The sequence below is a fragment of the Chiroxiphia lanceolata genome, chromosome 4 (genome assembly GCF_009829145.1).
Source record: "Chiroxiphia lanceolata isolate bChiLan1 chromosome 4, bChiLan1.pri, whole genome shotgun sequence".
Taxonomy (NCBI): domain Eukaryota; kingdom Metazoa; phylum Chordata; class Aves; order Passeriformes; family Pipridae; genus Chiroxiphia; species Chiroxiphia lanceolata.
In genome coordinates this window covers 59,160,786-59,187,798 of record NC_045640.1, presented here as the reverse complement: position 1 = coordinate 59,187,798, position 27,013 = coordinate 59,160,786, and the positions used below count along the sequence as shown (strand labels likewise).

At 46.4% G+C, this 27,013-nt stretch overlaps 1 protein-coding gene across 1 annotated transcript in view; it reads right to left on the bottom strand.

Annotated features, from left to right (window-relative positions):
• CDS1 (CDP-diacylglycerol synthase 1) overlaps positions 1-11,563 on the bottom strand; it is a 32,131-nt gene extending 20,568 nt beyond the window's left edge. The window contains exons 1-2 of the mRNA XM_032686743.1: positions 11,468-11,563; positions 2,841-2,968 (exon numbers count right to left, since the gene is read on the bottom strand). Coding sequence (XP_032542634.1) covers positions 2,841-2,968; positions 11,468-11,563 — 224 coding nt within the window. The remainder of the gene's footprint in view (positions 1-2,840; positions 2,969-11,467) is intronic.
• Positions 11,564-27,013: the final 15,450 nt, after the last annotated feature.

Here is a 27,013-nt window from a genome sequence, read left to right as displayed (position 1 = left end):
GCAAGAAACACAGAATCAACTAACTATCCAACTAAACAGGATCCATAGTAAAAGAAATTAAAATCAGCCATCTTTCTTCTTTCCCATGCTGCTCCCACCCTGCCAAATGCCATTTGCAATTGAATGGCACAACCTCATATTGAAGCTGCTGTGAAAATACATCAGGACCCTCAAAAAACATCTCATTACAAGACTGATGGGGGTCCAGCCATGTAAGGGCTCGTGTATGAAAAAGGGCTGCCAGGTAGAACACATATGATTCTTCGAGAAGTAACAGACACACAAAAAACCCTGACAGGTGATCACCAATTTTCCACAGAGGCAAAGTAGCTCTTTTGCTGGGCAGAGGGTTATCTATTGAAAGCAGTCCTGTGCTCTTGTGAGCACTGGCACCAGGACAGGAGAATATGTGACAATGGGGGATGATGGGTCAAACTAGGTGTACTCTTTTGCCATTGTAGACCTTTGCAGACATTTGTGGCTACCTAAGGAAAATTGAATATAAATTTCTGTTACCACAGAATCATAGAATTGTTTAGGTTAGAAAAAACTTCTGAGATCATCGAGTCCAACCATTAACCCAGCACTGCCAGGCCCACCACTAAACCACGTCCCTAAATGCCACACCTACACATCTTTTAAATATCTCCAGGATGGTGATTCCAACACTTCCCTGGGCAGCTTATTCCAGTGATTGACAAACCCTTTCCCTAATGAAAATTTTCCTGATATCCAACCTAAACCTTCCCTGGCACAAGCTGAAGCCATCTCTCCTAAATGTATACTGAATCAACTAATCACAAGTTACTGCTAGACACAAAGCCCCCTACTATGGCCTAAAGAAATTCTTACTGATGTTTTATTTTGTATCAGCCTTGTGCTTTGTTGCTGCATCAGGAGATACATCTGATGCAGGGGATAATGTTAGTTTCACATCACAGTCCAGTTCTAATGTAAACTTCAACTTTATTAAGTTGATTTTCAAGGGTGTTACTCAGTGGCAGGTTAATGTCAGCTACAGCCACTAATTGGATTTGCCTTAAGTATCAGAACAGAGGCACGACAGGTTTCATCAAAACATGTTTTTTTGTTCCTCCATGATGTGGGCTACACAATAGCAACTTTCTCCTAGTGACATATCCATAGTGAGGAAAAGTCCTGTAGAAGAATTCAGCTTCCTTTAAGAATTGTGTTAAAATACCACATGGTATGTTGAGGGTGTTGGCAAGTGCAGCACTGGAAAGACAGTTTCAGTAAGACAAGCTCCAGAATCTAGGAAGCCACCTGAAAATTTTATTTCATCCTCTCTGCTAGAAAGTTACAGGTACTATTTAAGTTCAAATACAAAGAAAAACCATATTTCTGAGAGTTACAGTGCAACGCACTCAAGTTGCACATGATAACAACAGTTGTGATGGATCTGCTAGCTACTAAACCAGCAGAGAATTCTGAATCTCACGTTCATAAAGCACTGAGAATTTAATTTTTCACTCAAAGCACCTTTGTACACCTTTGTGCAAACACTCCAATAAAGAATTTCAAGCATGTGAAACAGGAAAGGTTTCACACGCCCCTCTCAGTTGCAGGCTTTGAGGTATCGCCGTGCCCTTTGGAACAAGTCTGATTTGGAGACTTCCACAACTCTTAACATGATGAGAGAACTCTGAAACCAGACACTCCTTGCAGTGTGATGGCAATAGAGAACATCACATTCTGCTCACAACTAGTGCAGTTTAGAAACACACTTTTTGAAACCGGTAACGTTACATCTGTTTATAGCTCACAGACATCACAACAGAAACAGACAACAGATTAGAAAAGGAGCAAGGTGAAAAAACTATAATTTGACACTGCTGTTGAAGATATCTACTGCAGATCAATTTTTTTACAAGGACTGGGAAATTTTTAATCATAGTATGGACTGGAGATACTTCTGACTCTTGCAAGACCCAAGCTGCATCTGAAACATACACTGTATATTGCTTTGTTTGTTGAGCATAGCGTATATATGATACACACATTCATTTTACTAGGTAGTTTTTTGGCATGTGATCTATCACTTAAATAAATGCTCTTTCATTGCATTAGTGAAAAAAACATAATGCAGTTTGCAAGCTCCAAAAGGGTTCGACTGATCAAGTGTTGTAAAGGGACTGTATAAAAAAAAAATATACTAGGAACTCTATCTGACAGCCTTCATGAATATGCAGGTCTATTATCTGTCTATCTATATCCATACACATCCCCCCACATTTCCTAGCCATTAAGCTTCTGTGAGGTTGGAGGTAAAAACCTAGGTTTTAAAAGAAACAGCAGAAAAAAAATAAACATTGCTTTAAAAAGAATGGAAATAGAAGTTATGTTGTAATTAGCTGTAAAGAAAATTACTTAGAAGTGGAAATGTTACAAAAATCTAGCAAAACCTCACCTTGAGAATGTACACATCTTTTCATTTATACACAAATACCAACCTCCTCTTTTAACCTCAGGTGTAGGAAATCAGAAATAATTATTCTGTAATTCACACCCAATCACTATTCTTTAGCCTATTTTATTGCAATGCTCAGACTGAGCAATGGCAAATGTTTATGTAAACTATGTTTACTTAGAAATTTATGCAATGGGCAATCTACAGCTACATGCAAAAAATATTACAGTGAAAGGACTATTGCAGCATAAATAAATCAATCATATCCAGTAAAAATTTATCCTTGAATTTTCATGTCTATCATATAAAATTTAAAACTGTAGTACAATTTGTAAGAATTAAAACTGCAACATAATCTGTAAGAATTTTAGCCACCAGTTATTAAATTTTAGAGCTCTTTGTTTTACTATACCTGGCAGATAAGCCTGACAAAGCTCTCTTGAGGATTTCTGGTGTGCTGTCTGTTGGTGGAGGAACATCAGGAACATCTGAATCACTTCTAAGATCCAACTCACAAAGTCTTTCTTCCACATCCACTTCCTAGCACAAAAAAAAAAAAAAAAAGTCCAAAAACCCAACATGACATTAAAGATTATTAGCTATTGTGTCAGAAAACAGTATTCGGAGTCATAAACATTACTTCAGGAACTGATAATATTTGCATTACCTTCTAAAAGACAACAGTGGAGTACTAGTGAAACTGTAGATGTTGTAGGAGACAAATGTATGCCAATAAATGTTTAAAAGAAGGCCTGTACTCAGATGATGTGACTTTACCTGCTGTGCTCAAGAAGCTTCACATTCTACGCACCACTTTTTCAAGGTTATACATTTCCAGAAATACTACAGTTGACATAGAACAAACAAGTTTAACAGAAATCCCCAACCCTCTAACATATTCCCTCACCTACATCTCAAACTAACCTTTTATGGAATAAGGAGAAGGGTCTCCTGGTGGTTTAATGCCACATTAAGAAAAAAAAACACAGGAAATGTAAGGCATGAAAACAGTTCCTTTGTACAATGAGAAGGGGTTACTGGCACAGTCTCATACATGTTAGGACTTGAGCCCTCAGGCTTGAAAAGAACGATCCAAACACAACCTGTGAAGTGACCAAGTGTCTCATGGACCCAGTATTACTCAAAATAATTTCCTGTATGACCACAGCACTGCAGTTGTTTCTTCAGTATTCACTAACAACCGCTGGGGAAGACATCATCTAGACAAACTGTGTGTCTAACCCAAATGCAAAACAGGCAGTACATATTTTGGTGACAAAGTACAAATTGTCACCAACGCTCAGAGCAGACTGTGAGGACTGTTTTTCCCTCAGCTAAAGCCAACGCTGAGGGTGACTTCACTCATTCTAATGTTGCAAACACCACAACTCCAGGTAGTTGGAAAGCTGCACTCAGCCCTGGCACAGCAGTAATGCAGAGAGCAGTCTCTAGTTCAGCATCTGGCTCTCTTGAGACCTGAACTTCCTCCTGACCTCCCTGACTTGCCTCACCTCCTTACAATCCCAAACAGCTTCCAGCCTGCCCTGCTGCCTCAGGTTCAGTTCTTAACAATTCTGGGGACTGTTAAGTAACCGTGCTTGAAAACTTTCTCCTCCACCACTATATGCTATTTCTCTGTCTCACTCTTTCCAACTTCCTCATCTCTGTTCTTTTTCCTTAATCTATTCCCATGAATTAGAAACTTCTGCTTTTTTTCCCCCCCTACTTTTCATCAATATTATTATTTTCGTCCCTTGTTCTGACTATTTTTGTCACTTTGGAAGCCAGCAGAGGCATGCCCTCCCTCTCTTACCCTCCATTAAGACACGGCAGCAATAAGGCGCCAACAACCCCAGCCGTGGATCGCACGGTTACTCAGTTACTCAGGCCATCGCCTTGTTCAGGAAGCTACACCTCGGTGCAACCTCTGTCTCAGTGACTGGGCTCTGCAATCAACACAGGGGAGAAAGATAAGGCTTTTCCAAGCCGGTCGCCCAAAGCCAAATGCCGGGCCCACACCCAGGGGCTGGGCAGAGGCGGCCGTGGAGGGGCCGGGGGCGAGGAGCTGACCAGGGTGCTGCAGGCGGGCTCCGACCTCGGACCCTCCCCAGGCTCTCCAGGGGCACTGATACGAGGGAAAACGCCACCCTTTCCACTTAAAAAAAAGTGGGTTTAACCTTTTAGAACAAGAGTCAGTGAGCTGGCGCTATACATATGCACAAGAAAAATGGGTAACAACAGGATGAATATCCTTTTTAACAATATTAGGTCTGGGTTTTTCTCTTTCACTTGATGGACCACACACGTGCTCAAGATAAAAATCTCAATTTTACACCACTTCTTCTCCAAAAAACATGACCAATTCTTCTCTATTCCTAGAAACCCCAAAGCTGAATAATTATTAGACAGACACTACCTATAATTACTATAAGTAAAAAAAGCAAATAAGTTGTGGTCCAGACTTCAGAAAGAAAAAAAAAATCACATGAAAAATCAGAGAAATAGATAAATAGATAAATAAATAATAACTGTGACTGCCACCTTTTATTCAAAGCTGTTTCTCATAATGTTGTACCACAACTTGGGAAATCAACTGTAGATGCAATTAGGGGGATCACAGCTCTTTCCCAAAGCCATGTTCCAACTCCTGTGACCTGCACTGGAATGCAGCAAGCTGTCTGTACAGTTCTAGGAGACACTACTCACTGCACAGATGACGGGCAGTAATCCCGGCCCTAAGACCATGACTTAGCGTCTTTAATATTAATCCCTGCTCGCAGACGGCAGAGACGTTCTCTCTTTTAAGCACTCAGAACTAATACCCTCAAACTTTTTTGTTCTATTTTGGTATTGCAGAGAGTATTTCCATACTCCACTGGTATTTAAACGATTTTTAAAAAATAAATACAAACTTAGTTTTATCCCTTTGATTTTTAACACACAACCATCACTTATGCACCTCATTATAAGCCATGTTTTAAATTCACTCTTTCCAACATCTGAATTCACAGGTGCATGGCATTTTTCAGAGTATCTAAACACCCTGAAGAAGGAGTCTGTGTTTGTCCAATGTGTTTTTCAGTAGCTCATGCCTCATCCTGCTGTTACTGAGAGCTTGGCTGGTGCAACCTGCAAGTTGCACAGAACTTGGTGCATATTTTTAGCCTTAGGTTGCTATAATAACCAGTGGGAATAAACACATCAACTATCTCAACCTTCCTTTGTAACATACCTCAAAAATTACCTTAAACACTTTATTTTCCAGTTAACTGCTATCAGTGCCACAACAATTTCCTGAACAAGGCATTTCATTTGTCAGAAGCCAAAAAGGAAGTCTGTCACTAAAAGCTAGTTCATTGTCTTCTGCATCATTAAGCACAAAGAGAATCCCATCACTGGGGGACAAGAATTTCTTGCTAATTGTTTTCTAAATTATTTTACATGATTGATTATAAATGGTCCGTTTTATAGCCACAAATAATAACAATCTTTATGGAAGGGAACACTAAGTTAATCATTATCAAAGCACTCAAAAATAAATTCAAGAGTCTTGCTACTGCAGCTTGACCTTGTAGAAGCAGTTTTGAAGTTCAGTACAAACCCAAGCAGTCCTTCGTTCTCCTGCTCCTCGGGTTTGAGATCCAGCCAAGCTGAATACACAGTAACATCAAGGACCTGCAAAGGTCCATGGGAAATACCATGGGTTTCCTGCAGTGAGCAGGTATTTAAAAGGTTTTCAAAGGTTAATTGAAAACGGCAGAGGTTGTACTGTCCTAGGTCATTAAGACATGTTTCAACCCCAACTCCAAATTAAATGTTTTACCCAAGCTGTTTTTATTTTTTCCTAGAGTTCTCAAACTGCAGATGTCAGAACCTTTTATTTGCAGAAAGTGTTCCACCCCTGTCTGCTTGATTCACATCTGAAGTGTCTGTGATGGGCAGATGTTGCAACAATACCATTGCCTTGCTTCTCTTCATTTGAAGGCACATGTTCCTTCAAGAGAACCCATCTGATCAGCTCACAGAATACGAGTCCAACAAGACTGAGATGATGCAGGACTAACAAGAACAGGGAAGGAGGGTAACATGACAGTTATCCACACACTACAAAGAGCTTGGCACATAACAAACACGCCTATCTGACACACTACAATGCTCATCAGTTTTCATCATTTCCAAAGTACCCTGAGACAAAGGTTTATTTAGTTGTTGGAGTTTGATTTGTCTTCATTTTTGTACTCTTAAAAGACAAGACTTTCAACCTTAAGCTAAATCTTCTGTACAAGGCCACAAATGCTTGGCCACATGAAGGAGGAACTCAACCAGTCAAGAGCCTGAGCCTCCACCACAGGAATTCAGAACATGTGACATCTTGCCACAAATTAAGCTTCCATGTGGATTTCTGCTTGCTGGCTATTTCACAACAGCTCACAAAATACAGCCATGTGTCATGCATAAAAAAATAGACATGTCAATCTTTCATCACCTAAAAGGCCATATGCTTCTCAATTACTGTTTTGTACCACATGCCCTCCACTACAATTAACACGTGCCAAGGGAACCACGCATCAGGATTATTCTAGTCACAAAGGCACTTGCTGCATTTCCCTTGTACTGCATTTTTTTCCAGGACACAATAAGGAACTCCCAAGCAGACAACAAATACGTTTTTCTTGGAGAATGTAGCATCTCCATGAAGTTTAAGAAGATTAAGACACTGTCCAACAACTTACACAAAAATGTTAGCAAGCAAAAGAATTTAGTTATTGCCATTTTATAATTCCGTGTAACTCTTACTTAAAGTAAGTTTTCTCCTCCTTTTTGACCTTTCTACAATCTCTCCCACAAGTTTTACAGTGAAATCAATAGTTCAGTTAGAACACATTGGAGTGTATTTAATTAGATGTAACTTGATACCTTCCTCTGAAGTCAAGATACCAAAGCATCAGAAGATCCCGAATAATAAAACCTTTTTTTCCAAACTCTGAAAGCCTGACATATGCAGAAACACACGTGAGAGACCTGCACATACTGAATCCATGACTGAAACCTACAGACCCTTCAGTCTCTGCATTAGTCCTAATTCACCACCATTTCCAAGAAAACAGAGGTTTGGAAATAGTCTGTCCTTATTATTATTATTACCATGATTGTAGCAAACAGCATGGAGGTCAGACTTCTCCGTGAAAATTAAACTGATCCATTTTCTGGGAAAGAGATAAGTCAAATGAAGTGACTAAGTGATCCATGACAGACAAATCCACCATAACCCATACTGCCATCAGGGATTTCATTTATCTCCCAGCAGGTTTGCAACATTGTGGACATCAAAGATCCAAGTCTCACACTGAGCTTCACAGGACTGAGCAACTTCTCCAGCAATTGATTCCCTGAAAGGGCTGTCCCATGGAATAGAAACAGCTCTTTCAAAATACCACAGCAGAAGCAGTGGTCAGTGATTCCAGTCTTGTTGAAGTTACAAATAATTAACAATGACCCTAGGCAAACAGGCACTTGTTCCCACAGTAAGCAAAGCAATAAGATTCCACTTCTCCCTCCCTGTCCTACTCTGACAGCTTTGTACAGTACAAAGAGGAATAACTGTGACTACTTCCAAGATACACTAATTTTTTGGAAGCATTTGAAAGAAGTGACACTTGCTCTCTAGTACAGAATGCAAACAACTGAAATGTTAAAAGAAGCACGAACACATGCACATCAATCCGTAAAACTTTAACTGATTTACACATACTAAGTATTTGAATGCCAAGTCATTCCTGTTGCTCACAAGGGTGCAAACTATTTATGAAGGCCCTTTGACTAGATATTCTTAGGAAAAGAGCAGCCAGGGCAAGCAGCAGGAAGTGAGAAAGTGACAACCAAAAAAAAAAAAATAAAAATCACTCCTGCCACAGTACAACACAAAGAAACAACAAACTTGTGAAGTTGCAAAGCCCTACAAGGCAAAGGCATGTTCATGGGAATTTTGAAAAATGTCATAAGCTCAATAAGCTAGTGAGCACCTGGAGACACTGAGACTTACAGAGCTTGGGAACTTCAAGAAGAAAATTCACAAGGGGCGTATTATGTTCCTTCCTACAACACTGAGGAAATTAACTTTGAAATTATATGGATGTAGAAATAACTACCAGTTGTTTCCAGTTAGTCTTAAAAAAGACATGCAAATGAGAAAAAAAAAACCAAACAGTTTCACCTAAATTTAGTAGGAAATGAGCACCTACGGACATAGTAAGTGTAACATGAAAAGTACCAGATACCATACTGAAAACAGGACTAACAGTACAATATAGAAAACCCTCCAGAAATATTTAGTATTTCTGGAGTTCTTCAGTAAACACAAAGGACTTCTCTACTTGGTGCTTTAAAGCATGTTGCCTTTATATATCTGAAAGTCTGAATTGGGTCGACGAGAGGAGAAGCAGCACAAAGCAGACACCATATGAACAGAGACAAACAAGTTTTCTCCTTCATTACAAGTGAGGAAGAGGGTGATATTTCTGAGCTGCATACTAGAAAGCAGCGTAAACCCACTGCATCATGGCCATCTTGAGCAGTTATGAACCAAAGAACCAGTTCAGAGTCCAAATATGCAATTACCATACCAAATAGGTCATCTCAAAATAGCCACAGGATAGTAAGGTATCCACTTGTTGTAAAGGCCAGGCAAGAGATAGAGTAGAATGATAACCATCTAAGAAGCTGTGTAATGTGACATCTGTGAATTCAGATGGCCAGATGCTTCTCATTAAATCACCCACAGCAGACACTACCTGTGTGCTCATATTCAAAACAGAGTCCCAACTGTGACCCACTGATGGACAGTACAAAATACTGGTTTATCCCTACAGTTACCAATGGCACTAAAGACAGCTTAATATGTACAATCAATCCTTACTGTCACCTGTGAGCCATGACAAGGGGCACTGGTGCTGTGCACATTGCAGACAGGTTGAACAACTCCAGTGGGAACACCGAGGGTCCCCCAAATAATCCCTCACAAAGTCTTCCATGCAGTGGAGACAGCTTTTCATATCTTTTGTTCAAGAGATCAACACAAATGCACGCACACTGAAATTCATCTCCTATATCCAACATCTTAGCTGCATACACAGCACCAGAGTCCTTTCTGTTCAACATCATTCAAAACTGGATGAAACACTAGACTGCTGAGCAGCTAAAGTCAAAGCACAGGAGGCCTAAAGGCAAGAACAGCATTTTCCTCTCTGAAAACCAGCACAGGTAAACCAAGAATAATATTAGCAAGTTTTAGGGGCACCGTTTTGAGATCTGGAGAGCAGAGGCTTCGAGCAGGGAGAATTCTTTGAAGGCAGCTCGCTGCGCACCTCAGAAATGAACTTAGCCTGCAAAATAAAGCAAACCTGAACAGCTCCACAGAAAAAGAGTTTTTTGAGCACACTGCTACAAGAAATGATGTGTAAAAGATAATTCTCACCTACAGAGAAATACTCTCAGCACAGCTATAGTCTAAACACTACCTTATGTGATCACAGCCCTCAGTGCAGCACAGCACTACAAATTTTCAAGTTCATTGGCTTTGAGTTAAAGCAACCAAAGCAGAGAGTAAAAACTACTGAGTTTCACTTTCCAGTTCCTCTCCACAATGTCTAAGGTAGACTGCACACTCTGCAACATAGGCATCCACGCAGGTTTAAACAGTTACTGATTGAAGTAAACACACCATGTACTGCTACCTTAATTTAGCAGAAAGCTTTTTTTCTTTCTTTAATTTCAGTCGCCAAATTGAGACCTTCTCTTTCATTTTGTTCAGACAATTAGCAACTGTGATGTGGTGATGTGCTTAGCTTTTGTAGAGATAAGCCTTAACTGCACAGCAAACAAAAGAACAGCACTGTGGCTGTTTTGCCACTGTAATGAACCTGATGCATAGACTTAGTATTTCAAAAACCTCTTGCCTTAGCAGAAATGTCATACTGTAAGTCCTTTCCAGGCCAGAGGTGAAAGCCTATCACTTAAAAGGCCATAAAACAGAAACAGTTGCTGGGGAAATGCTGACACAGCCTTTAACTCGGGTAGATCACCATTCTGTGTTAGTTTCCGTGCTACTGTACAAGCCCAGCCACAACAAATGTGTTCTTTGCCTGGTCCAGTGGTTTCATCTGGGATAGAGTTAATTTTCTCCCTACTAGCGGGTACAGTGCTGTGTTTTGGATTTAATAGGAGAATAATGTTGATAACACACTGATATGTTGGCTGTTGCTGAGCAGTGCTTACCCCACGTCAAGGACTTTTCAGTATCCCATGCTCTGCCACTGAGGAGGTGCACAAGAAGCCAGAAGGCAGCACGGCCAGAACGGCTGATCTGAACTGGCCAAAGGCTCTACCATAAAGTGTCATGCCCAGTATATAAACTGTTTGGGAAACTGGCTGAGAGGGGCTGCTCGCTGCTCGCTGTTGGGGTGGGCATCAGTCAGCAGTGGTGAGCAACTGCATCGTGCATCACTTGCGCTTTCTTGGGGTTTATATGTCTTTTTGTTGTCTCCCTTTTCACCATTTTTTTCCCAGTTATTAAACTGTTCTTATCTCAACCCAGGGGTTTTACCTTTTCTCCCCCGACTCTCCTCCCCATCCCACCGGGCGGGAGGCAGTGTGGGGGTGTGTGAGCTCAGCCGCCGGCTGGGGTCACACCACGACATCAGCTCCTTTTCCAAGGGGTGAACTACGACATGCATCCCGGCAGCTCAGCGGCGCTGAGCTTTCGCTGCGGGCCCGGAGAGAGCGCGGACGCTGCCATTTCAGCGGGGGGACGGCAGTGTGGGAGAACACGCACGGGCCCCAAATCCCGCGGCCCCTTGGCACGCCGCCCCTTCCCCAGTCCCGCCGCACGGAGCGCGGCAGCGCTATAGCCGGGCCGGGACCGGGCAGGGTCCCTTGTGCCGGGGCCGGGGGCGCAGCGCGGTGCGGGCCCGCGGAGGGGAGGCAGCGCCGCCTCGCTGCCCCGAAAGCCGCCAGTGCCGCCCTCCCCCCGCGCGTCCTCACCTTGTCGCTACCCGCCTCCTCCTCCTCCTCCTCCTCCTGCTCCTTCTCCTCCTCCTCCTCCTGGGCAGCCGCCCTCCTCCGCCGCCGCGCCGACATCGCGCCGCGGGAGCGCAGCGCCCACCCGGCGGGGAGCGGGCGCAGGCGGAGCCGCGGTCGGGACGGGGAGGGCGCTGAGGCCGCGCCGCGGAGCCCGCTCGCCACCGCCTCCTCCTCCTCCTCCTCCTCCTCCTCCGCCTCCTCCTTGTCCTTCTCCTCCTGCTCGGAGCCCGGTGCTGTCCCTGCCGCCGGGGAGGCGGCGCTCCGGCTGCGGACGCCGCCGCGGCTTCGGAGGCGCGGCCGGAGGCGGCTGCCCGGGAGCGGAGAAGCTCCCCGTCCCCGCGGCGGCGGCGCCTGGGGCGGAGCGGAGCGGGCGGGGCGCTGTGGCCCAGGTGCGCCCGGCGCTCCGCCCCCGCCGCTGGCACCGCCCCGGGGCGGGCGGTGATGGGCCGGGCCCGCCGTGCTCCCGGCCCGGTGCCCCGCGGGGTGTCCCGTGCGCCAAGGGCAGGGTGGCTGCGGCGGTGGGCACCCGCAAACCCCCGCAACGCGGGCGCGGAGATTCAGGTTGTTCCGTCCTGATTGCCGGGATGGCCGCGGTCGCGCTGTGTGGTTGCAATCGGGCACGTCGGTGGAATCCCCTGGGAGACCGCGGCAGGAATCTCCACGGAGCCCTTGTGTCAGCTCCTGGTCGGCGCCCCTGGACGCCCGTGCTGCAGCCCACGCTGGCATCGCTGGGCGTCTGTGGAGTGCTTTGCTTCCCTCCGGGATGCTCATGCCCACCTGCTCTGTGCCCATTTATAAAGGCAGATGCGGTGCTTGGCTCGTCCCTGCCCCACCATGCCAAGCGCTCTTGCCAGGTATGGTGCCACCAGCCCTTACAGCAAAGAAACGCACCTGCCTACGAGCTCAGAGTCAAGAGAAATGCCCTGTGAGGCCAGTTAGGCAGGCTGAATTCCTGCAGCTGCCCTTTTACAGTGCCTGTACCTACTCTCTGCCTGGCCATGGCTGCCCCGGAGTATTCCCATGAAGACGCTGAGTCTAGATGTCACTTCAGTGTCCACACACTGGCTTACTGTGCTTGCGAACACAGGGCCAGCACCTCTTCCAAGGCGGTGTCTAGCCGCTCCTGCTGTCATCTGCATTATCCATATGGTGACTGGAGCTTGATTGGTTTTATTTCATTATGTAAACAGCATTATTATTATGTCCCTTCAAAGGTATGCTTGGCATGTTTTTAGTGTAAATGCCATGGTTCAGGAAGTCAGAGTGAGATGCTGTGAATGGACACGGGTTATGGCATTGGTAAACTGACTCCAATCTTGCTGCCAAAAAGTGTGGACCCTCTGGTATTCAGGAAGAACAGCCACTTATGTGAGAGGTTTTACCTGTGCATTGCTGACAGTGCCAGGAGGTAGCATGCCTGCAGCATCCCCAAGCATGTGCAAAAAGCTGGTGTGCTAAGCGAAAGGCTGCTCTAGCACAAGGCAAAGCAGAGACCCAATGCCAGGCCAGACAAACCACAGAGGCAGTTTTTGACACTGAGACTCTTATGGACGAAGGTGATAGTGGCAGCCCACTGCTGCTCAACGATATGGCTGCATGGCCTGGACTCTCCAGCACTTCACCCTTGTCAAGTATGAATTTAATGTATTTCTCCGTAAGTGAAATAATATGGGGGGAAATTTTGTTGGAAAAACTCAGCTCTTCTTTCTCTGAATATGAGAGGGTGGGAAAGAGTTCTCCAGTAGCTAAGAAACCTAAACCATACAGGAGCACAGTGGACCCAGTGGATAATGAGGTGTCCTTTCCACTCTCTCCTCTTCCAGTATGTTTCTGCTATTGAGTTTTTTCTTGCGAGTGTTTCTCCAGCAAAGCTCTCAGAAGAAACCAGTTTCCCTTACTTCAAGTGCAAGATGTGCATTTACCCTGTTGTCGCTGCAAATGGGAGGAGCTATAAACATGGGAAAAGCTATAAACATGGGAAAGCATAAACATTTATTTTCTCCATGCAGAGAAAATAAGAAGGGGTTCGTCTGGTCTCTGCAGCTTTGCCACCCATGGTGGGTGCAGCATGTGGAGCAGACATCCAGGCTGTTTCCCCTGGCATGCAGGTCGCACACAGGGGTCAGTAGTCTGGGTTAGGGTGGACCTCAACAGAGCTACATCCACCATGGTGCAGCTGAGTCTAGATGAAGAAGTCTGTGCCTTGTTATAGCTCTTCCTGGTAAACCTGGCCTGAAAAATACATGGCTGAGAATGATAGGATGCTATGCTTTTGCCACAGAAAAGACCTTTCTGTGGTTGACAGGACAGAGACAATGCTTCAATACCTGCATAAAGATCATTAAGTATATCTTTACATCCCATCCAGGAGAAGAGTAAGAGCCTCCATTTCTTCTATATCTTTGCTCCACCCTTAACCTAAACAGTGAAGGGGAAAAGGATTAATCTAGAAAAGCTCAGAGGAAAAAATAATTGTTTAGCAAATGGTGTGATGGAAGAAAGTAACAATAATGGTAAACAAGGAAAGGTGAAATACTCGAAACATATTAATGAGCAGAGGCAAGGCAAGTGCAAGAAGATGAGTCACTGCATTTCGGGAATAATAAAGGCAGCAAGCAATGAACAACTGGTGACAGTGGGGTGAGGGAGTGAGCAATCTTCTGGGCAGGGCCACTGAGAGAAAGAGAATAAAAAACAAGGACCAGGCCCCGGCAGGATCAGGTGAGAATCCATCCCTAGCTTCACTCCTTCTCTCTCCTGGCTGGATGTTCCTGCTGCTGTCACCCACGGAGTGCTCAGAAATGTGAGGAGGGACAGCAAAAGTAGCTGTATCACAGCAAAGTTTTTCAAGCCTCTCCAGCTCAGAGGAAAGAGGCAGGGGGCTCCCAGAAGAGCTGTGGGGCAGGGGGCTTAGGGATAAAGCAGATCGTGGGAGTGTGGTTGTTGCGCTTCTGAGCTGCAGCACCTTGCAGTCATGGGAGCCCAGTACATCTCTTGAGTGCAGCTGGTTAAACTGGTCGGATGGGAATTTTCCAAGTCAACACCCTGTTACTCAGGTTCCTTTGGGGCAAGTAACTACACTGTCTGGAATGTAATATCACCTCTCCAAACGTTGTGACCGTGCATGGTTTCACAACATGTGGCAGAAACCTCCACGTTCTCTGTGGACAAAGGTATCAGTGTGTCGGCCACTGACTTTTCTGATATGCAAATATTATCACCTCTGTTGGATGGATTTCAGTATCTTGATGTGTGAGACCTCGGAGGTTTTTGCTGCTCTGTCTTGCCTTTGCTTTCTCCTTGTATTCCCACGTGAATTTAGTGGCTCATAGCTGCCAGTAAACAACCCAAACCTCAGCTACCTACACAACATTATCTGTGCAGGAAAGCCCCTAACAAGCACATCCTTGCACTTCCCCCAGCTGCCCAAAGTTAAGACACATCACCCACCCTGGCCATGCTCCCCCCTGCACTCCAGTTATCCACAGCAGTCAGATCTGCCTTGCCTTGCTGCCTGCTGAGCCGGGAGCTGCTTCTCTGTCCTGCGCCTCAACCTACGTACAGAAGGAGGAGTTCTCTGCAGGCAGACGCAAAACTAGAGCCCTGACATTAAAACAGTTATGTAAGCCCTTACACAAGCTGCATACAGCCTCCAGACAGAAAGGCAGCTGGCATGGGGCTGCTGCTGTCTCTGCTGACCAACAGAAAGGCTCTTGCATGGGAGAGAAGCAGAGCAGAGCAGCTCTGTAGGTGCTACAGCAGAAGGAAATGGAAGGAACTGGTTCACTGTCCGCTCCAGTGCTGAAGAACAGAAAATATCCAGCTCAAAATGTGTTGGAAAGAATGGCACATCTGCAGCTGTAACACTGAGGATCCCTATTGCTGACAACCTTGGAAACAGGAGTGGTTTGCAGGTTTGGGGTTGGTTTTTTTTAGTGGATTCCTACTAATACACAGAAATGACAGAAATGGAAAATATCAATATCAGCATAGACAGCACTGTCAAGCCATGTCAACAACAGTTCAGTATCCCCTTAGAAAATATTAATTATGAACAATATTGTAATGTGCTGCATTTAATAAATTTGTAATCTTTTTGCATCCTTAGATCATTATAAAGAGGACAACCCCAAGCCAGAAAGAAGCAGAGGGAACAGCGATACAACAGCCTCAGATCAGGCTGTGTGTTTGTTCCTCAAAGCACAAGACTAGCTATTAATACCCTGTGCTCCCCTGACAAAACAAAGAGCTGCAAAACACTGCCTGGTGCTGCCTTGAGATGGCGCATGAGAGCAGGGCATGGGAGCCCAGGTGCTTGGGATATGCTTGAAGCTGAAATTCCGGGTCAGAAGCTCATAATTACACAACCTGTGCACTCTGAGATGAATCCTCCTCCAGCTCTAAGCACGAGACTCACATGCTGAAAAAAAAGGAAAGCTGCAGTGGAATATAGGCTTGTATGAGTAAATAAAGAGGCTTCTTTTCCCCCTTTAAATGAGTACAGCATGAACTCTAATACTCTCTTGCTGGGTTTAACACAGGTCAGAAGGCAAGGATGCTTTGGCAAGACATCCTGAACTGAGCATACATATCTATATTTTAGTAATTTAAATCCATTGACAGCAGTGAGTTGTTCTTTTATGTTTAGATAAGATGTCATGATCTGTTTACATTTGCTAGTCTGGCATAAAAACATCATAGTCTGTGGTATTTGTGGTCAATTATTTGCTTATTAGTTGCACATTTGAACTTTATAAAACAGGCCACTTGTGTGCCAGCAAAAAACAAAACAAACAAAACAAACTGACCTCATTATTTCCAAGTTATGCATAAAGTTTGAGGAACATAATCTAGTGACCGCTGTGAAAGCTCTGGCAGCAGAAACCTTTGCCCCAGGCTGCTGTCACCTTTTGTTTGGTCCAAACGACGGAGTATTGCACAGCTACTGAGTTATTCTTGATCCTTCCTTCCTACCACAATCCCAGGGATGTTCTTGCTTTTTCAAAAAAAAAAAAAAAAGAAAAAAGAAAAAAAAAGAAAAGGGTTCATATGCAATGGGTGCTTGGCAAGCTACTGTCATTTTCATATTACATGTGAAATTAATTCTTGAACTTGTTGAGGCTGCCTGAACTTGCCATGAATCTGCAGCACACCCTTCCTATGAGATTTAAGATGCACTGTATGTTATATTATCCATGCAGATCCTTTCTTTTCATACAAACCTCTGTTTGGAATACCATAATTTATTAGCCTGCAACTCTTCAATGCTGGCAGGAGCTGTGGGCGCAGAAAAAGGCGGAGACAAGACTGATGAGGAATCAGACTGGCTGATGCCAGGGGTAGAGACTACACATTTGCAACTCCAGCTGAAGAGGTAATCACTGGATTGTTTAAAGGGACTAACGGCACCACTCTGTCAAAACACAAGTGACTGCCAGAGAGAAGAGAGGAGCTGGCTCCATTCTAGACAAGTCCCACGAAATGTAGCACTGACAGAATTGGCTGTTCCCCTGTAGATTCAGTCTAAAGTATCTGGAGAAACTAGCTGACCCTGCGTGTGGTTTGGGCAGGACTGAAGAACAAACCAGCCTTCATAAAGTTTCATGGGATGCTTTTAAAAAGACCTTACTAGTTACACAGTAATTCCTTCAGGTGACCCCACAGCTGAGGCTGCTGCACGGTAGCTCACCAGCACCTTGCGAGTGGTACCAGCCTGGTGGAGACTCAGGGCGTGCTGAGACATCTGGTCCCTCTCAGGACAAGACTGGGAGCCCTGAGCCACAGGCTGCAGCAGACGGGGTAGGAGAGAGGAAGAGCAGACCAGTTGCCTCCTACACAGCTCCCATCACTCTGTCTGGCAAAACCTTCTTGGTAGGAGAAACTTGCCCAAACAAACCCATTGTGCCCAGTGCACTTCCCAGCAGTTTCACTGGAGCTGAAGATCGTTTATGTTAATACATATATGGTTGGCACCAGCCTTAACACTGCAAGTTCCTGCAACTTACAGCCAGCTGTAAGAGATAATCCCTTCCATATGATGTCAAGGGAACTGTGCTTGTGCCCAGACTTTACTTCCCTCTTCAGTCTCATGTCATTCTGGTTTATGTAACTAAGCAGACCACAAGGCTCTCTGACAGCCAGGCTCTCAGCGAATGGGCTTTGCTACCATACTATGAGCAATCCACATTTTGTTCTGTGGCAACAGACATGCTCCTCCACATGCAAGATATGAGGGCAAGCCCCAGTCCCATCAGTGGGTATTTTGCCATCTTCTTATGCTGAGACAAAACCGTTTGGCAGTTTCAGCAACATTTCCCATTCTCAGGTCAGAGTAATGTTTCCATGTGAAGTATTTACTGTTTACTCGATTTGTGGTGCACAGAGCACAGCTTGCACTTTGCTTTCTGTCACTGAATTTGCTCCCCCACACACCTTTTTATACCACTTTCAAGAAGTTGTATGTCATTTCATTTAATTGAACTCTAGTATTACCCACCCTATTACATTTGAGTTCATAAGAAAAGTTCATCTAAGGTATGAGCAGGCATATCACCATTGATTTTTAGCAGTTTATGAAATATCACTCTGTTTTGCCAGCAAAACCATCTTACTATCTTATCTCAAGGGACAGGAGGAGCATTATGGCACACTTGCAGTGTATTTTATAAGTGGTGATCAGCCGACAGGATGCAATTAAGCCAAGTATTATAGTCACGATCTGGAAAGGTTGCCCTGTAAAGTCTTGGTTTGCTGCCATTTTGTTGTGATAGTCTTCAGATTGAAGTACATCCTGTACTTTAAAAAGGTGTTCCTGCATATTCACTTAGGTGAATTCTCTGAGAGTTATCTTCCAGGGGTATAGTCATAAAGATACACTCACTAGAAATTACTGGTTATACCTTTGGCATCTTTGACATCTCTCTGCAAACCCTGTGTACCAGAACTCTGTTACACAAAATCCTGAGCTCTTTACTAGGGGGATATATGTTGAGAGAAGTGTCTTTCCCTTAAGACCTAAGAAAATGTGAACTTCAAAAGACAGAGACTCATGACCTCTTCTCCTTTTTAAGATTCCAGGCTTGTGGTTGAAAGCCTCTCAGCAAATCTTGACTAGTGACTTCTGGATGTATGCCACAGCACTCCTGTTCCTGATCTCACTCTTCTCCTCCCTAAGTAACCAGCATATGCAGGGGCAGCTGTCAGCAAACTCTTCTTATGCCTCTTTTTCTTGCCTGAAGGTGCCAGATTTATTGGGAAAGCACTTGATCCTGGACAGCCTCTTCTAGACACTTACTCTGTGTGCTAAAAGGACCAAGGCATCTGGGGTCAATTAGGCTGTTCCCCATTCCCCAAACCCTTCAGCTGGCTGCCCGCCTCGATCACAGTGAAGGAGGGATCTGCGACACCAGAAGAATTGGGTTCTGGTTGCCCAAAAGAGGCACTAGTTCTGCTTCTTAACATTTTTAGTGCTCTCTGGGGCTCTGACCAAACTGGCTGGTCCTGAGACAGGTACTGCTAGAAGAGCAGGAGCCAAAATGGGAATGGAAAGCAACAACAGCAAGTGGCTTTCTACTGCTTCTACTGTTGTGCCAGACAGGTGCCTGCTTACCTGAAGCCTGCAGTGCAAAGCCAAAACAAGAGAAAGAAGAGTAGAATTGTATTTTCAGGCTCACACACTCTTTGATCCACTCTTTGTAATTGCAAACTAAAGAAATTTCTTGTTTGCAATAAAAGAAGACTCACTTTCAGCCAGCTGCTGTACCAACATGGTGTGTTCTGAACAACATCTATCATGCCCTCATGACAGCTAACCAAAGATAGTACTGGAAGAAATAAGTAAGATAGTACTGTAAGATACCTGGATACCTTACTGCAGCCAAGCATTCCCTACTGCCCTGTCTCTACTGCCAGCAGAGGTTCATGCAAGCTGCAGAACATGACTTGACTTCACTGGTTATGAGAGATGAAAAGGAAAACATGAATGTGAACAGAGCAGGAACTGGTAGAGGAGAAACCTGTAGGAAAATTACAGTTTCCGCTGTGGGGCAAGAAATGGCAGTATGCTTTATCCCAGGAGTTCTTGGCAATGCCACTGCAAACTGAAGTGAGAACTGGGATTCCAGCTCTCACAGTAGGAAATTACCCCTTCTGGATGCAGGATTTTTAGTGGTCTACATCTCCTATCCTTTGCTAGAGAGAGGAAAGCACAGGGAAAATACCCCAAACCCTGAGCAATCCTCTTCTCCTATGGATTCAGCTTATTACAGAAAAGTCTGACCATCAGTCTTCCTGCTTCCTCAGCAGCTCCCAGGCTCTTCAGCATTTTCTCTGCCTTCTCTCTCACACCTGTGGAGAGCAGGTTCAGCCACCCTGTGCTTCCCTCCACAGGGCCAGTGTGTGAGGCACTTCATCCTCTCCCCCAGAGAATGGGGTTGAGCCTGGCAGAAGCCACCACGTTCCCTGAGGCCTCTGAAGTTGCCACTCAGTCTGTGGCACAGTGCTCGCAATCCCCGTAACAAAACCCCGTGTGGTTGTTGAGTCCAGTAAGATGACCTGGAGTTTGCAGGGCTGGATGGTGCCACACATCGGTGGGACAGAGGGAACTCCTTCCTGCTGCTCAATGTGCTGCCAGGCTACTCTGGTCCAGGAAGTCCCAAAGAAAGGGATGGTTCACAAAAAAAACGATGGTGAAGGCTCCAGCCCTGGCCCCATCCAGGGAGATGCTCTTGCCCCTTCCATTACAGCACAGCAGCCTCGGCTGGCACGGGGCAGGCAGAAGCATCATATCCTTCATGATTACACAAATAGATTTGAACCTTCCTTTACTATATTCTAATAAAGTTACAAAGGAAGCAGCCAGCCTCTGCAGGTCATGAGATGTTAAGGTTTTGTGGTGGTGGGAAGGAGAGCACAGGGTCTGCCCGGCTGCTCTGCTGGGGCAGGGGCCTGGCCCTGGAAACACATAGTGACCCCCCCCTCAATATTTATGTGTGCACTGAGACTAACCATCCACTTTTTAAGCGAAGAGCTTGGAGGTGACAGTTCAGATAAAGTCCATTATTGATACAAAAACCCCGTAGACAAGTCCAGGTGTGTTTTTCGGCGGGCTGTAGGAGGGAGGCTGAAAGTATCAAGCTTGCACATTGCTCCTCATGCCTTTCTCAGCAGAACCGGGTGCTTGAGATTGTCCTTGCCTCTGCTAGGGAAGACACGGAGGACCTGCCTTGCCCTGCGGACACAGCGCTGTGCTTTCCAGCCGCCGGCCCGGGAACGCTCCTCGCTAGGTGGAGCTGCCGGAGCGAGCACGGCAGCCCCGGGAACCGACTCCGGGAATCAGCCCCAGGATCCGGCCCCGAAAACAAGCCCCGGGATCGCCGGGCGCTCTCCGAGCCGCACCGTGTCCCAGCCCTGCTCCCGGAGCTCTTCGTGCTCCTGACAACGCCGATGTCCCTGGACTTGTTTCGGTTACACTGAAACTGAAACGGAGCAAGCAAACGAAGACGTGCTACAGAGTATACTGCTCTCGGTGATTTCTCCGTCATTTAGTCTAAATCTGCTAATCAATGCGCCCCCGTCAGCCTTCGATGTGATGGAAAATGCTGAAATACGATTTTCTAAAAATCATAAAAATATGCATGTAATGATAGCCACTGCCACTACTTTCTCCCTCCCACCCCCATTTAGATCATCAATTTAACGATTTCCAGTTCCCTGACACTGGACTACCCTGTGCCAACAATTTCTAAGCTCTCTTTACTGATTTCCATGGGGGGGCTGCTTAAAGATCCATAGTGGGAAGGGCCTACCGTACATATATTTGTGAAATACAGAGTGAAAGAAATTATATAAAAGCTCCAGCTATGCCAGTTAAATTTCCATATATTTTTGCTATCAATGTGGAACCAAAGTAAAGCCAGACATTATTTTTAGTCATACAGCATACATGGTTATCCATATCAAGAAAGTACTCACATGGATGCCAGGGTAAGGCCTGGATCCATACCCAACAACTGCAGTCGTAGGGACACTCACTGCCCTGTGCATGCTTGGGAGGCTCAACTGGCCAGCTGGGGCTGGGGGATGATGGGTGAACTTCTGTTGGATCTAAATTGCTATCTTTATGCCCACCTCACATGCACATACACTGCACAGTGGGAAATTTCTGTGCAACAATGCACAACGAAAGAGAAAATAAAGGTAACCCTGGAAGTGTGGCACCTTCACAGCCCTTAGGCAAAGACAAAAGAGGGAGATGAAGCACCAGTGCTTCTTGTCCCTGCTTTTACACACCTGGCTGACACGTACACTTTGGCACGACTGTTAACAGCAGGTTTCTAAAATAGTTTCCTTGCTTGTGTCTGATCAGCCACATGTGCACAGTCCTCACAGGGTTCCCCAAGCCCCAAGCAGGCCACCCAAAATCAATCACTCTGCAGACTGAGGTGTGCAGAGACAGCAGCAGTTCCCATCACTGCTGCTCCCGTTTCCAGTAGAAAGAAGGGACATCCCTTCCACAAGGACTTCAGTCCTTAACAAGTACATGGTTAGAGGGAAATGCTTGTCTGAATGTCATGTTACATCATGCACACATCTGTGCTGACCGTCCCTGGAGGAATTTAAGAAGAGACTGGATGAGGCACTTAGTGCCGTGGTCTAGTTGACAGGGTGGTTGGGTCATGGTTGGACTTGATGATCTCAGAGGTCTTTTCAAACCTGGTTGATTCTGTGATTCTGTGATACTGTGGTTCTGTAACTGCAGTTCTCAGTAGCACCACACAGGAATAGACTGTCATGGCAACCCTGAGAAATCTGTTGTTCACTAATCAGCAGTGGGTGCACCTGCAGCAGACCCCTGCATCCACTTTAAATAGTTTTATGATGTTTCCACACTTCATTGTAACAGGGGAGGTGGTGACAATCTTTGGAGATGTAAGCTGGACAAACTTCAGGTAAGGCTTGCCCTGTCGAGAGGGAAGCAAGCAATGAGGGCAGAGCCTAAGCAGGGCACGGGCCTCGGGGTGGGAGGGGGACTCGGAGCAGGAAGGACCTCACCAAGAATGGCCTCTGGTGAACTTGTGGATCCCGGAGAGACACTCAGCTCTTGTAATCCTGTCCTCCTGGCTTTCCTCCAGCAGAGGTCAGGCTGAACCAACGATCACAAATCAAAAGTAAAAATAACTACTCTGTTTCGGCAGCAAATATTTTCAATGCTCCAGAAAGGAGAAAAATATTTTGCCTTACTGAGGATACGGAACATACTTGAACATTTCATTTAAGAAAGCAAAAGAAATATTGAAATGGGAACAGAGGTGACTGCGAGCAGCAGACTTCAACACTCTCCTCTTTGCAGCTGTTTTGAAAAGGCGATGACCAGGTCCTGTTTCCACTCAGTCTCAACCTCCATTCCCAGTTACTCTGGATACACTTCAGTGTAAATGGAATGAGAAATTCGGATAGGATATGGGGACCACAGCGTTAGCGCGGCAAAGTGACGGGAGCGTGTCCTCAGAAGTGACTGGAAGCCCTCGGGGAAGGCAGAGCTCATAACATCCGCCACCAGCTGGAAAACTGTTACCCGCAGAAACAATTCCTGCGCGGTCAGAACATGTAAGTAATGCAGAGCGGTACCAGTCCTAGGAGGATGTCTCCAGTACACCTCCAGCTAGAGCTGGCAGCGTTTCATGGCCCTTGGCACTCTGAAGAGCAAACCAGGGAGTCTTCAGTGGGGTCGCCCGCGAAGTGACGCCTCTGACTTTAGCTGTCACCAGAGATCCCCAGGCAGACACTCTGGGACAAGAATGCTAAAAAGCAGGTGAGATGTACCCAAAGGCCTGGCTCCTGAAAATTTTTCTGGCCAGCTTTGTCTCAGTTTATTGCCTAGTGAGAGGACACAGAGGATGGCATTTCATGCGTGGAATTTTAATGATAATTTTATTATATTTTAGTGTATTACTGGCCTGCGATTTTGTAGTCTTACAAGAAATTTCCGTTTCCACATCTCCATTAAATGTCTGATTCATTTTCTTGGCTCGTGGTAATGCCTCAAGCTACATCACTAAAGCATCAGCACTCTGTATTAGATAAATATAAGACCAAGTCTGATTAATCTATTAACTATTTTTAATTAGCTTTTACTGTTCTTCAGATATTCCGTGTTTTTGAGGAAGCAGAAAGAGAATGAGAGCAGGCTGGTACAATAGAGATGTATAGAGCTAGCATATGGACCGAGATTATTCATCATCATTGGCAGCCGCTCTGCTGTAGGGAATCTTGCAACAACATCACAATTTTCCTGCTAGAGCGAATGCCATAATGGACACATTTGTGGAGTGAATTATGGGCAAGATAGAAAAAATTTAAATCTTTATAGCGTTTTTATGCTCTGTCTTCCTTTTTGGTAATCAGATCTTGATTAAGAGTTGGAATTAGCACCCAGAAGAACATTAGGCTTTCCTGGCTCGGTTCCTTTCCACCACGTAGGGCAGGCAACAAATGATTCAGTGGCTTTACAGTACTGCTACAAGAAAAAGGTGTCTAAATGCCTATACATTACTTTAGGAAAGTGACCGACTGCTTGCTTGCAATGAGGAACATATGGCAAAATATTTTATTTGCTGAATAAAGGGACTGCTTGGTTTAGTTCAGACAGCTCCCTCTCCCAGTCACGATGACTTATCGGGACAAAAGCAGGGCAGGGTTGGAGTCCCTGTCCCCGCTGCTGGAGGGCTGGAAGAGCTCAGTGTAGGGCAGAGCCAGCGCTCCCTCGGAGGCAGCACCCCGCGCACAGCTGGACCCCGCGGGCGGCGCGGTGCACTGACCTGCAGTGCGAGTCTTGTCTCATCACCTTGAGAAACCTCTGACTCTGCAATACCAAAGCACTTAGGACCTTTTAATTTTAGGTGTCATCATGGTTTGTTTGGGGTTTTTTTGGGGTTTTTTTTGGGGTTTTTTTTGTTTGTTTGTTTTTGTTTTTTTTTTTCTCCGTTCAGGTATGCTGGGACCATTCCGGCCGAGATGAATTTCGGAAGCAGAGCTGCGCCAGTACTCGTACTTCCTACGCCTCGAACGAGCAAACAAATAACCACATTTTTTTCTGACAACGCTTCTTCTGTGCACCTCTGACTTCATTCATACCTCCTCTTCTCTTCCGTCCTCAGTGACCGGAGTCCCCATCGCACCTCAACCCCTCCCTGCCGCCGGCCCCCGCCCCTCGCTGACCGGGACCCCACTGCCCCGGCTGCCCTGCCACCCCCCGGGGTCTCCAGGTGCTGCCTCCCCGAGGCCCAGCGGGCTTTGGAGGGGAGCTGCCCTCCTCTCGTGGCTTTACCTCCCCCGGGCTGCTGCTCGCCCTTGCTCCCCGCTGCCCCGGCCGCGGGCCGGCCGCTCGCTCCTCCTCTCCACCCGCACCCCCCCTCCCCCCGCTCGCCCGGCGGCTGCTCCCTCCATTATTTGGCTGGGTAGTTGCTTTATCTGCAGCGGTGAAGCGTTTACGATGAGACCCAGTGAAACTGGTGAAACGCAGCCGGGTGTTGGTGAGCAGCGGGTCCGCCCAGTAATCCAAATCCCATCTGCTCGAGTATATTGGCTGCGGCGTTTTCAGGCTGCGGTTTGCTCAGCCCGTTAGTGAAGTTTGTTACTGGGGTGGGTTTCACCCCCAGCCCTGCCTGGATGATCACGGTGCCCCAAACCCGCTGCTCCGTTGCTCAGCGGCACAGCACAGCCCCCGGCTGCCCTCTGAGTAACTTTGCCTGGCTACAGCTTAGGGAAAACAGAAACTGAGTACGGAAAATGAACTAAATATTGATATTTTCGAGTATTTCTGGTTGACAGTTATTAAAGACAGAGAGGAAGTAACGCTGACGGCTGCTTTTGAATCCGTTCCTCATGCACGGGCAGCTCTGTGGGCGCCATCCAACCTAGGATGCTATTTTTTAAAAAAAAGAAGTTGCACGAGGCGACCCCCAAAGAAACACCCGTTTTTTTCAAGATGCTATCCGTTCCTTACAGTAGGAAAGGAGGAGAAGAGTTTGTGCGGGAGAGATCGTTTTGTTTTGCTTCCCCTGGAGAACAAGCCCAGAGGCGCCGAGCGGTGAACTCCCGCCCGGGCCGGGAAGGAGGAGAGGAGCGAGTGGAACGGGCGGTGCCGCTGCCAACGGGCCGAGCGCGGGGCTGGTACCGCAGCCCCCGCATGATCCCAATGCGGGCTCAGGCCCCGCTTCCCCCCTCCGCCAGCGCGGACCCGTGGCCGAAGCTGCCGCCGCTGCCCTGGCAGAACTCCCTCGGGACGCTCCGAGGAGGGAGGCAGCGGGGCCGGGTCGTCGGGGGGAGCCCCTGTCCCCGCACCGTCTCCTCTGCGGCAGGGGGGAAAAGCGGCTCCCCTGGGTGCTGGACACGTAGGGGGGCCGCCCCGCGCCTGCCTCACGGCTTCCAAACCCGGTTTAGTATTTCTCCTCTCTCCCTAATTCAAATGCAAATCGGTCGCTCTCAGAGGCAGGCTCCCCTCTCCCCACGCCCGCTGCCTGAGCCGAGCCTCGGCGCGCCCGGGGCTGCGGGGCCGGTCGTGCGGGGTTGCCTCGGCCGAGAGCTCGCTGGCTCCACTCAAACAGGCAGGAAAAGGACTTGTTTTTTGGTTTTACTTTTAGAATAATTGAGGAGTGAGCCAAGGACAAAATAATAATAATAATAATAAAAAATTCAAACCCGGAGACTTAACTAGAGCTTCCCGGAGGTGCCCTTCGTGTGGCTGTGCCAAAGTTAAGGCAAGGCAAGATCTTGCCCTACGCACCCTTTCCCCAAGTGCCTTTTTTTTTTGCACCTTTGTAAATTAACCTAAAAGAATTCTGAGCAACAAGGGATTATTTAAAAATAAAAGGAAACATCGTCGCAGGTAGAGGATCAACACGCTTCAGCTAAGAAGTATTTTTTAAAAATTCACACCATCCCCTTTTTCTACGCTCGAGGAAATCGTGTTCCCCACAGGTACAAGCACTTCGGGCACAGACAGCACAGGATAAAAACTGTTTAGGGTGATTTTGCGTCACTCCTCTTTCCGTGGAACACTCTTTGGAGGTTACATGGGATTTTTTTCCCTTCTAGCCTTAGACGACGGGAAGAGCCGCGAGCAGCCGGGGATGCTTGGGACAAGTGTCTGAGGGGCTCGAGCGTTCAACATCGATTAGTGGCCGGCCCAGCGGGACGAACACGCGGTTCCACCTTGCAGCGGGTACAGAGAGCACCCCCGCGGGTCCAGAGGCGTGCGGGAAGAGTCAGGTCGGTCCGCACCACCCGCATCCCTGGGAGGCAGTGAGGCAGGCCCGGCCCAGCAGGGACTCGAGCAGCTCCGCTCCCTGGAGTCGTTCCCAGGGCACAGAGACAGTGACACTGAGAGAAAGAAAGGAAAAAGGGAGAAAAAAAAAAGGTAAAAGAAGGAAAAAAGAAAGAAAAAGAAGGAAAAAGAAAAAACGAAAAAGGAGGAAAAAGGAAGAAAAAGAAGGAAAAAGGAGGAAA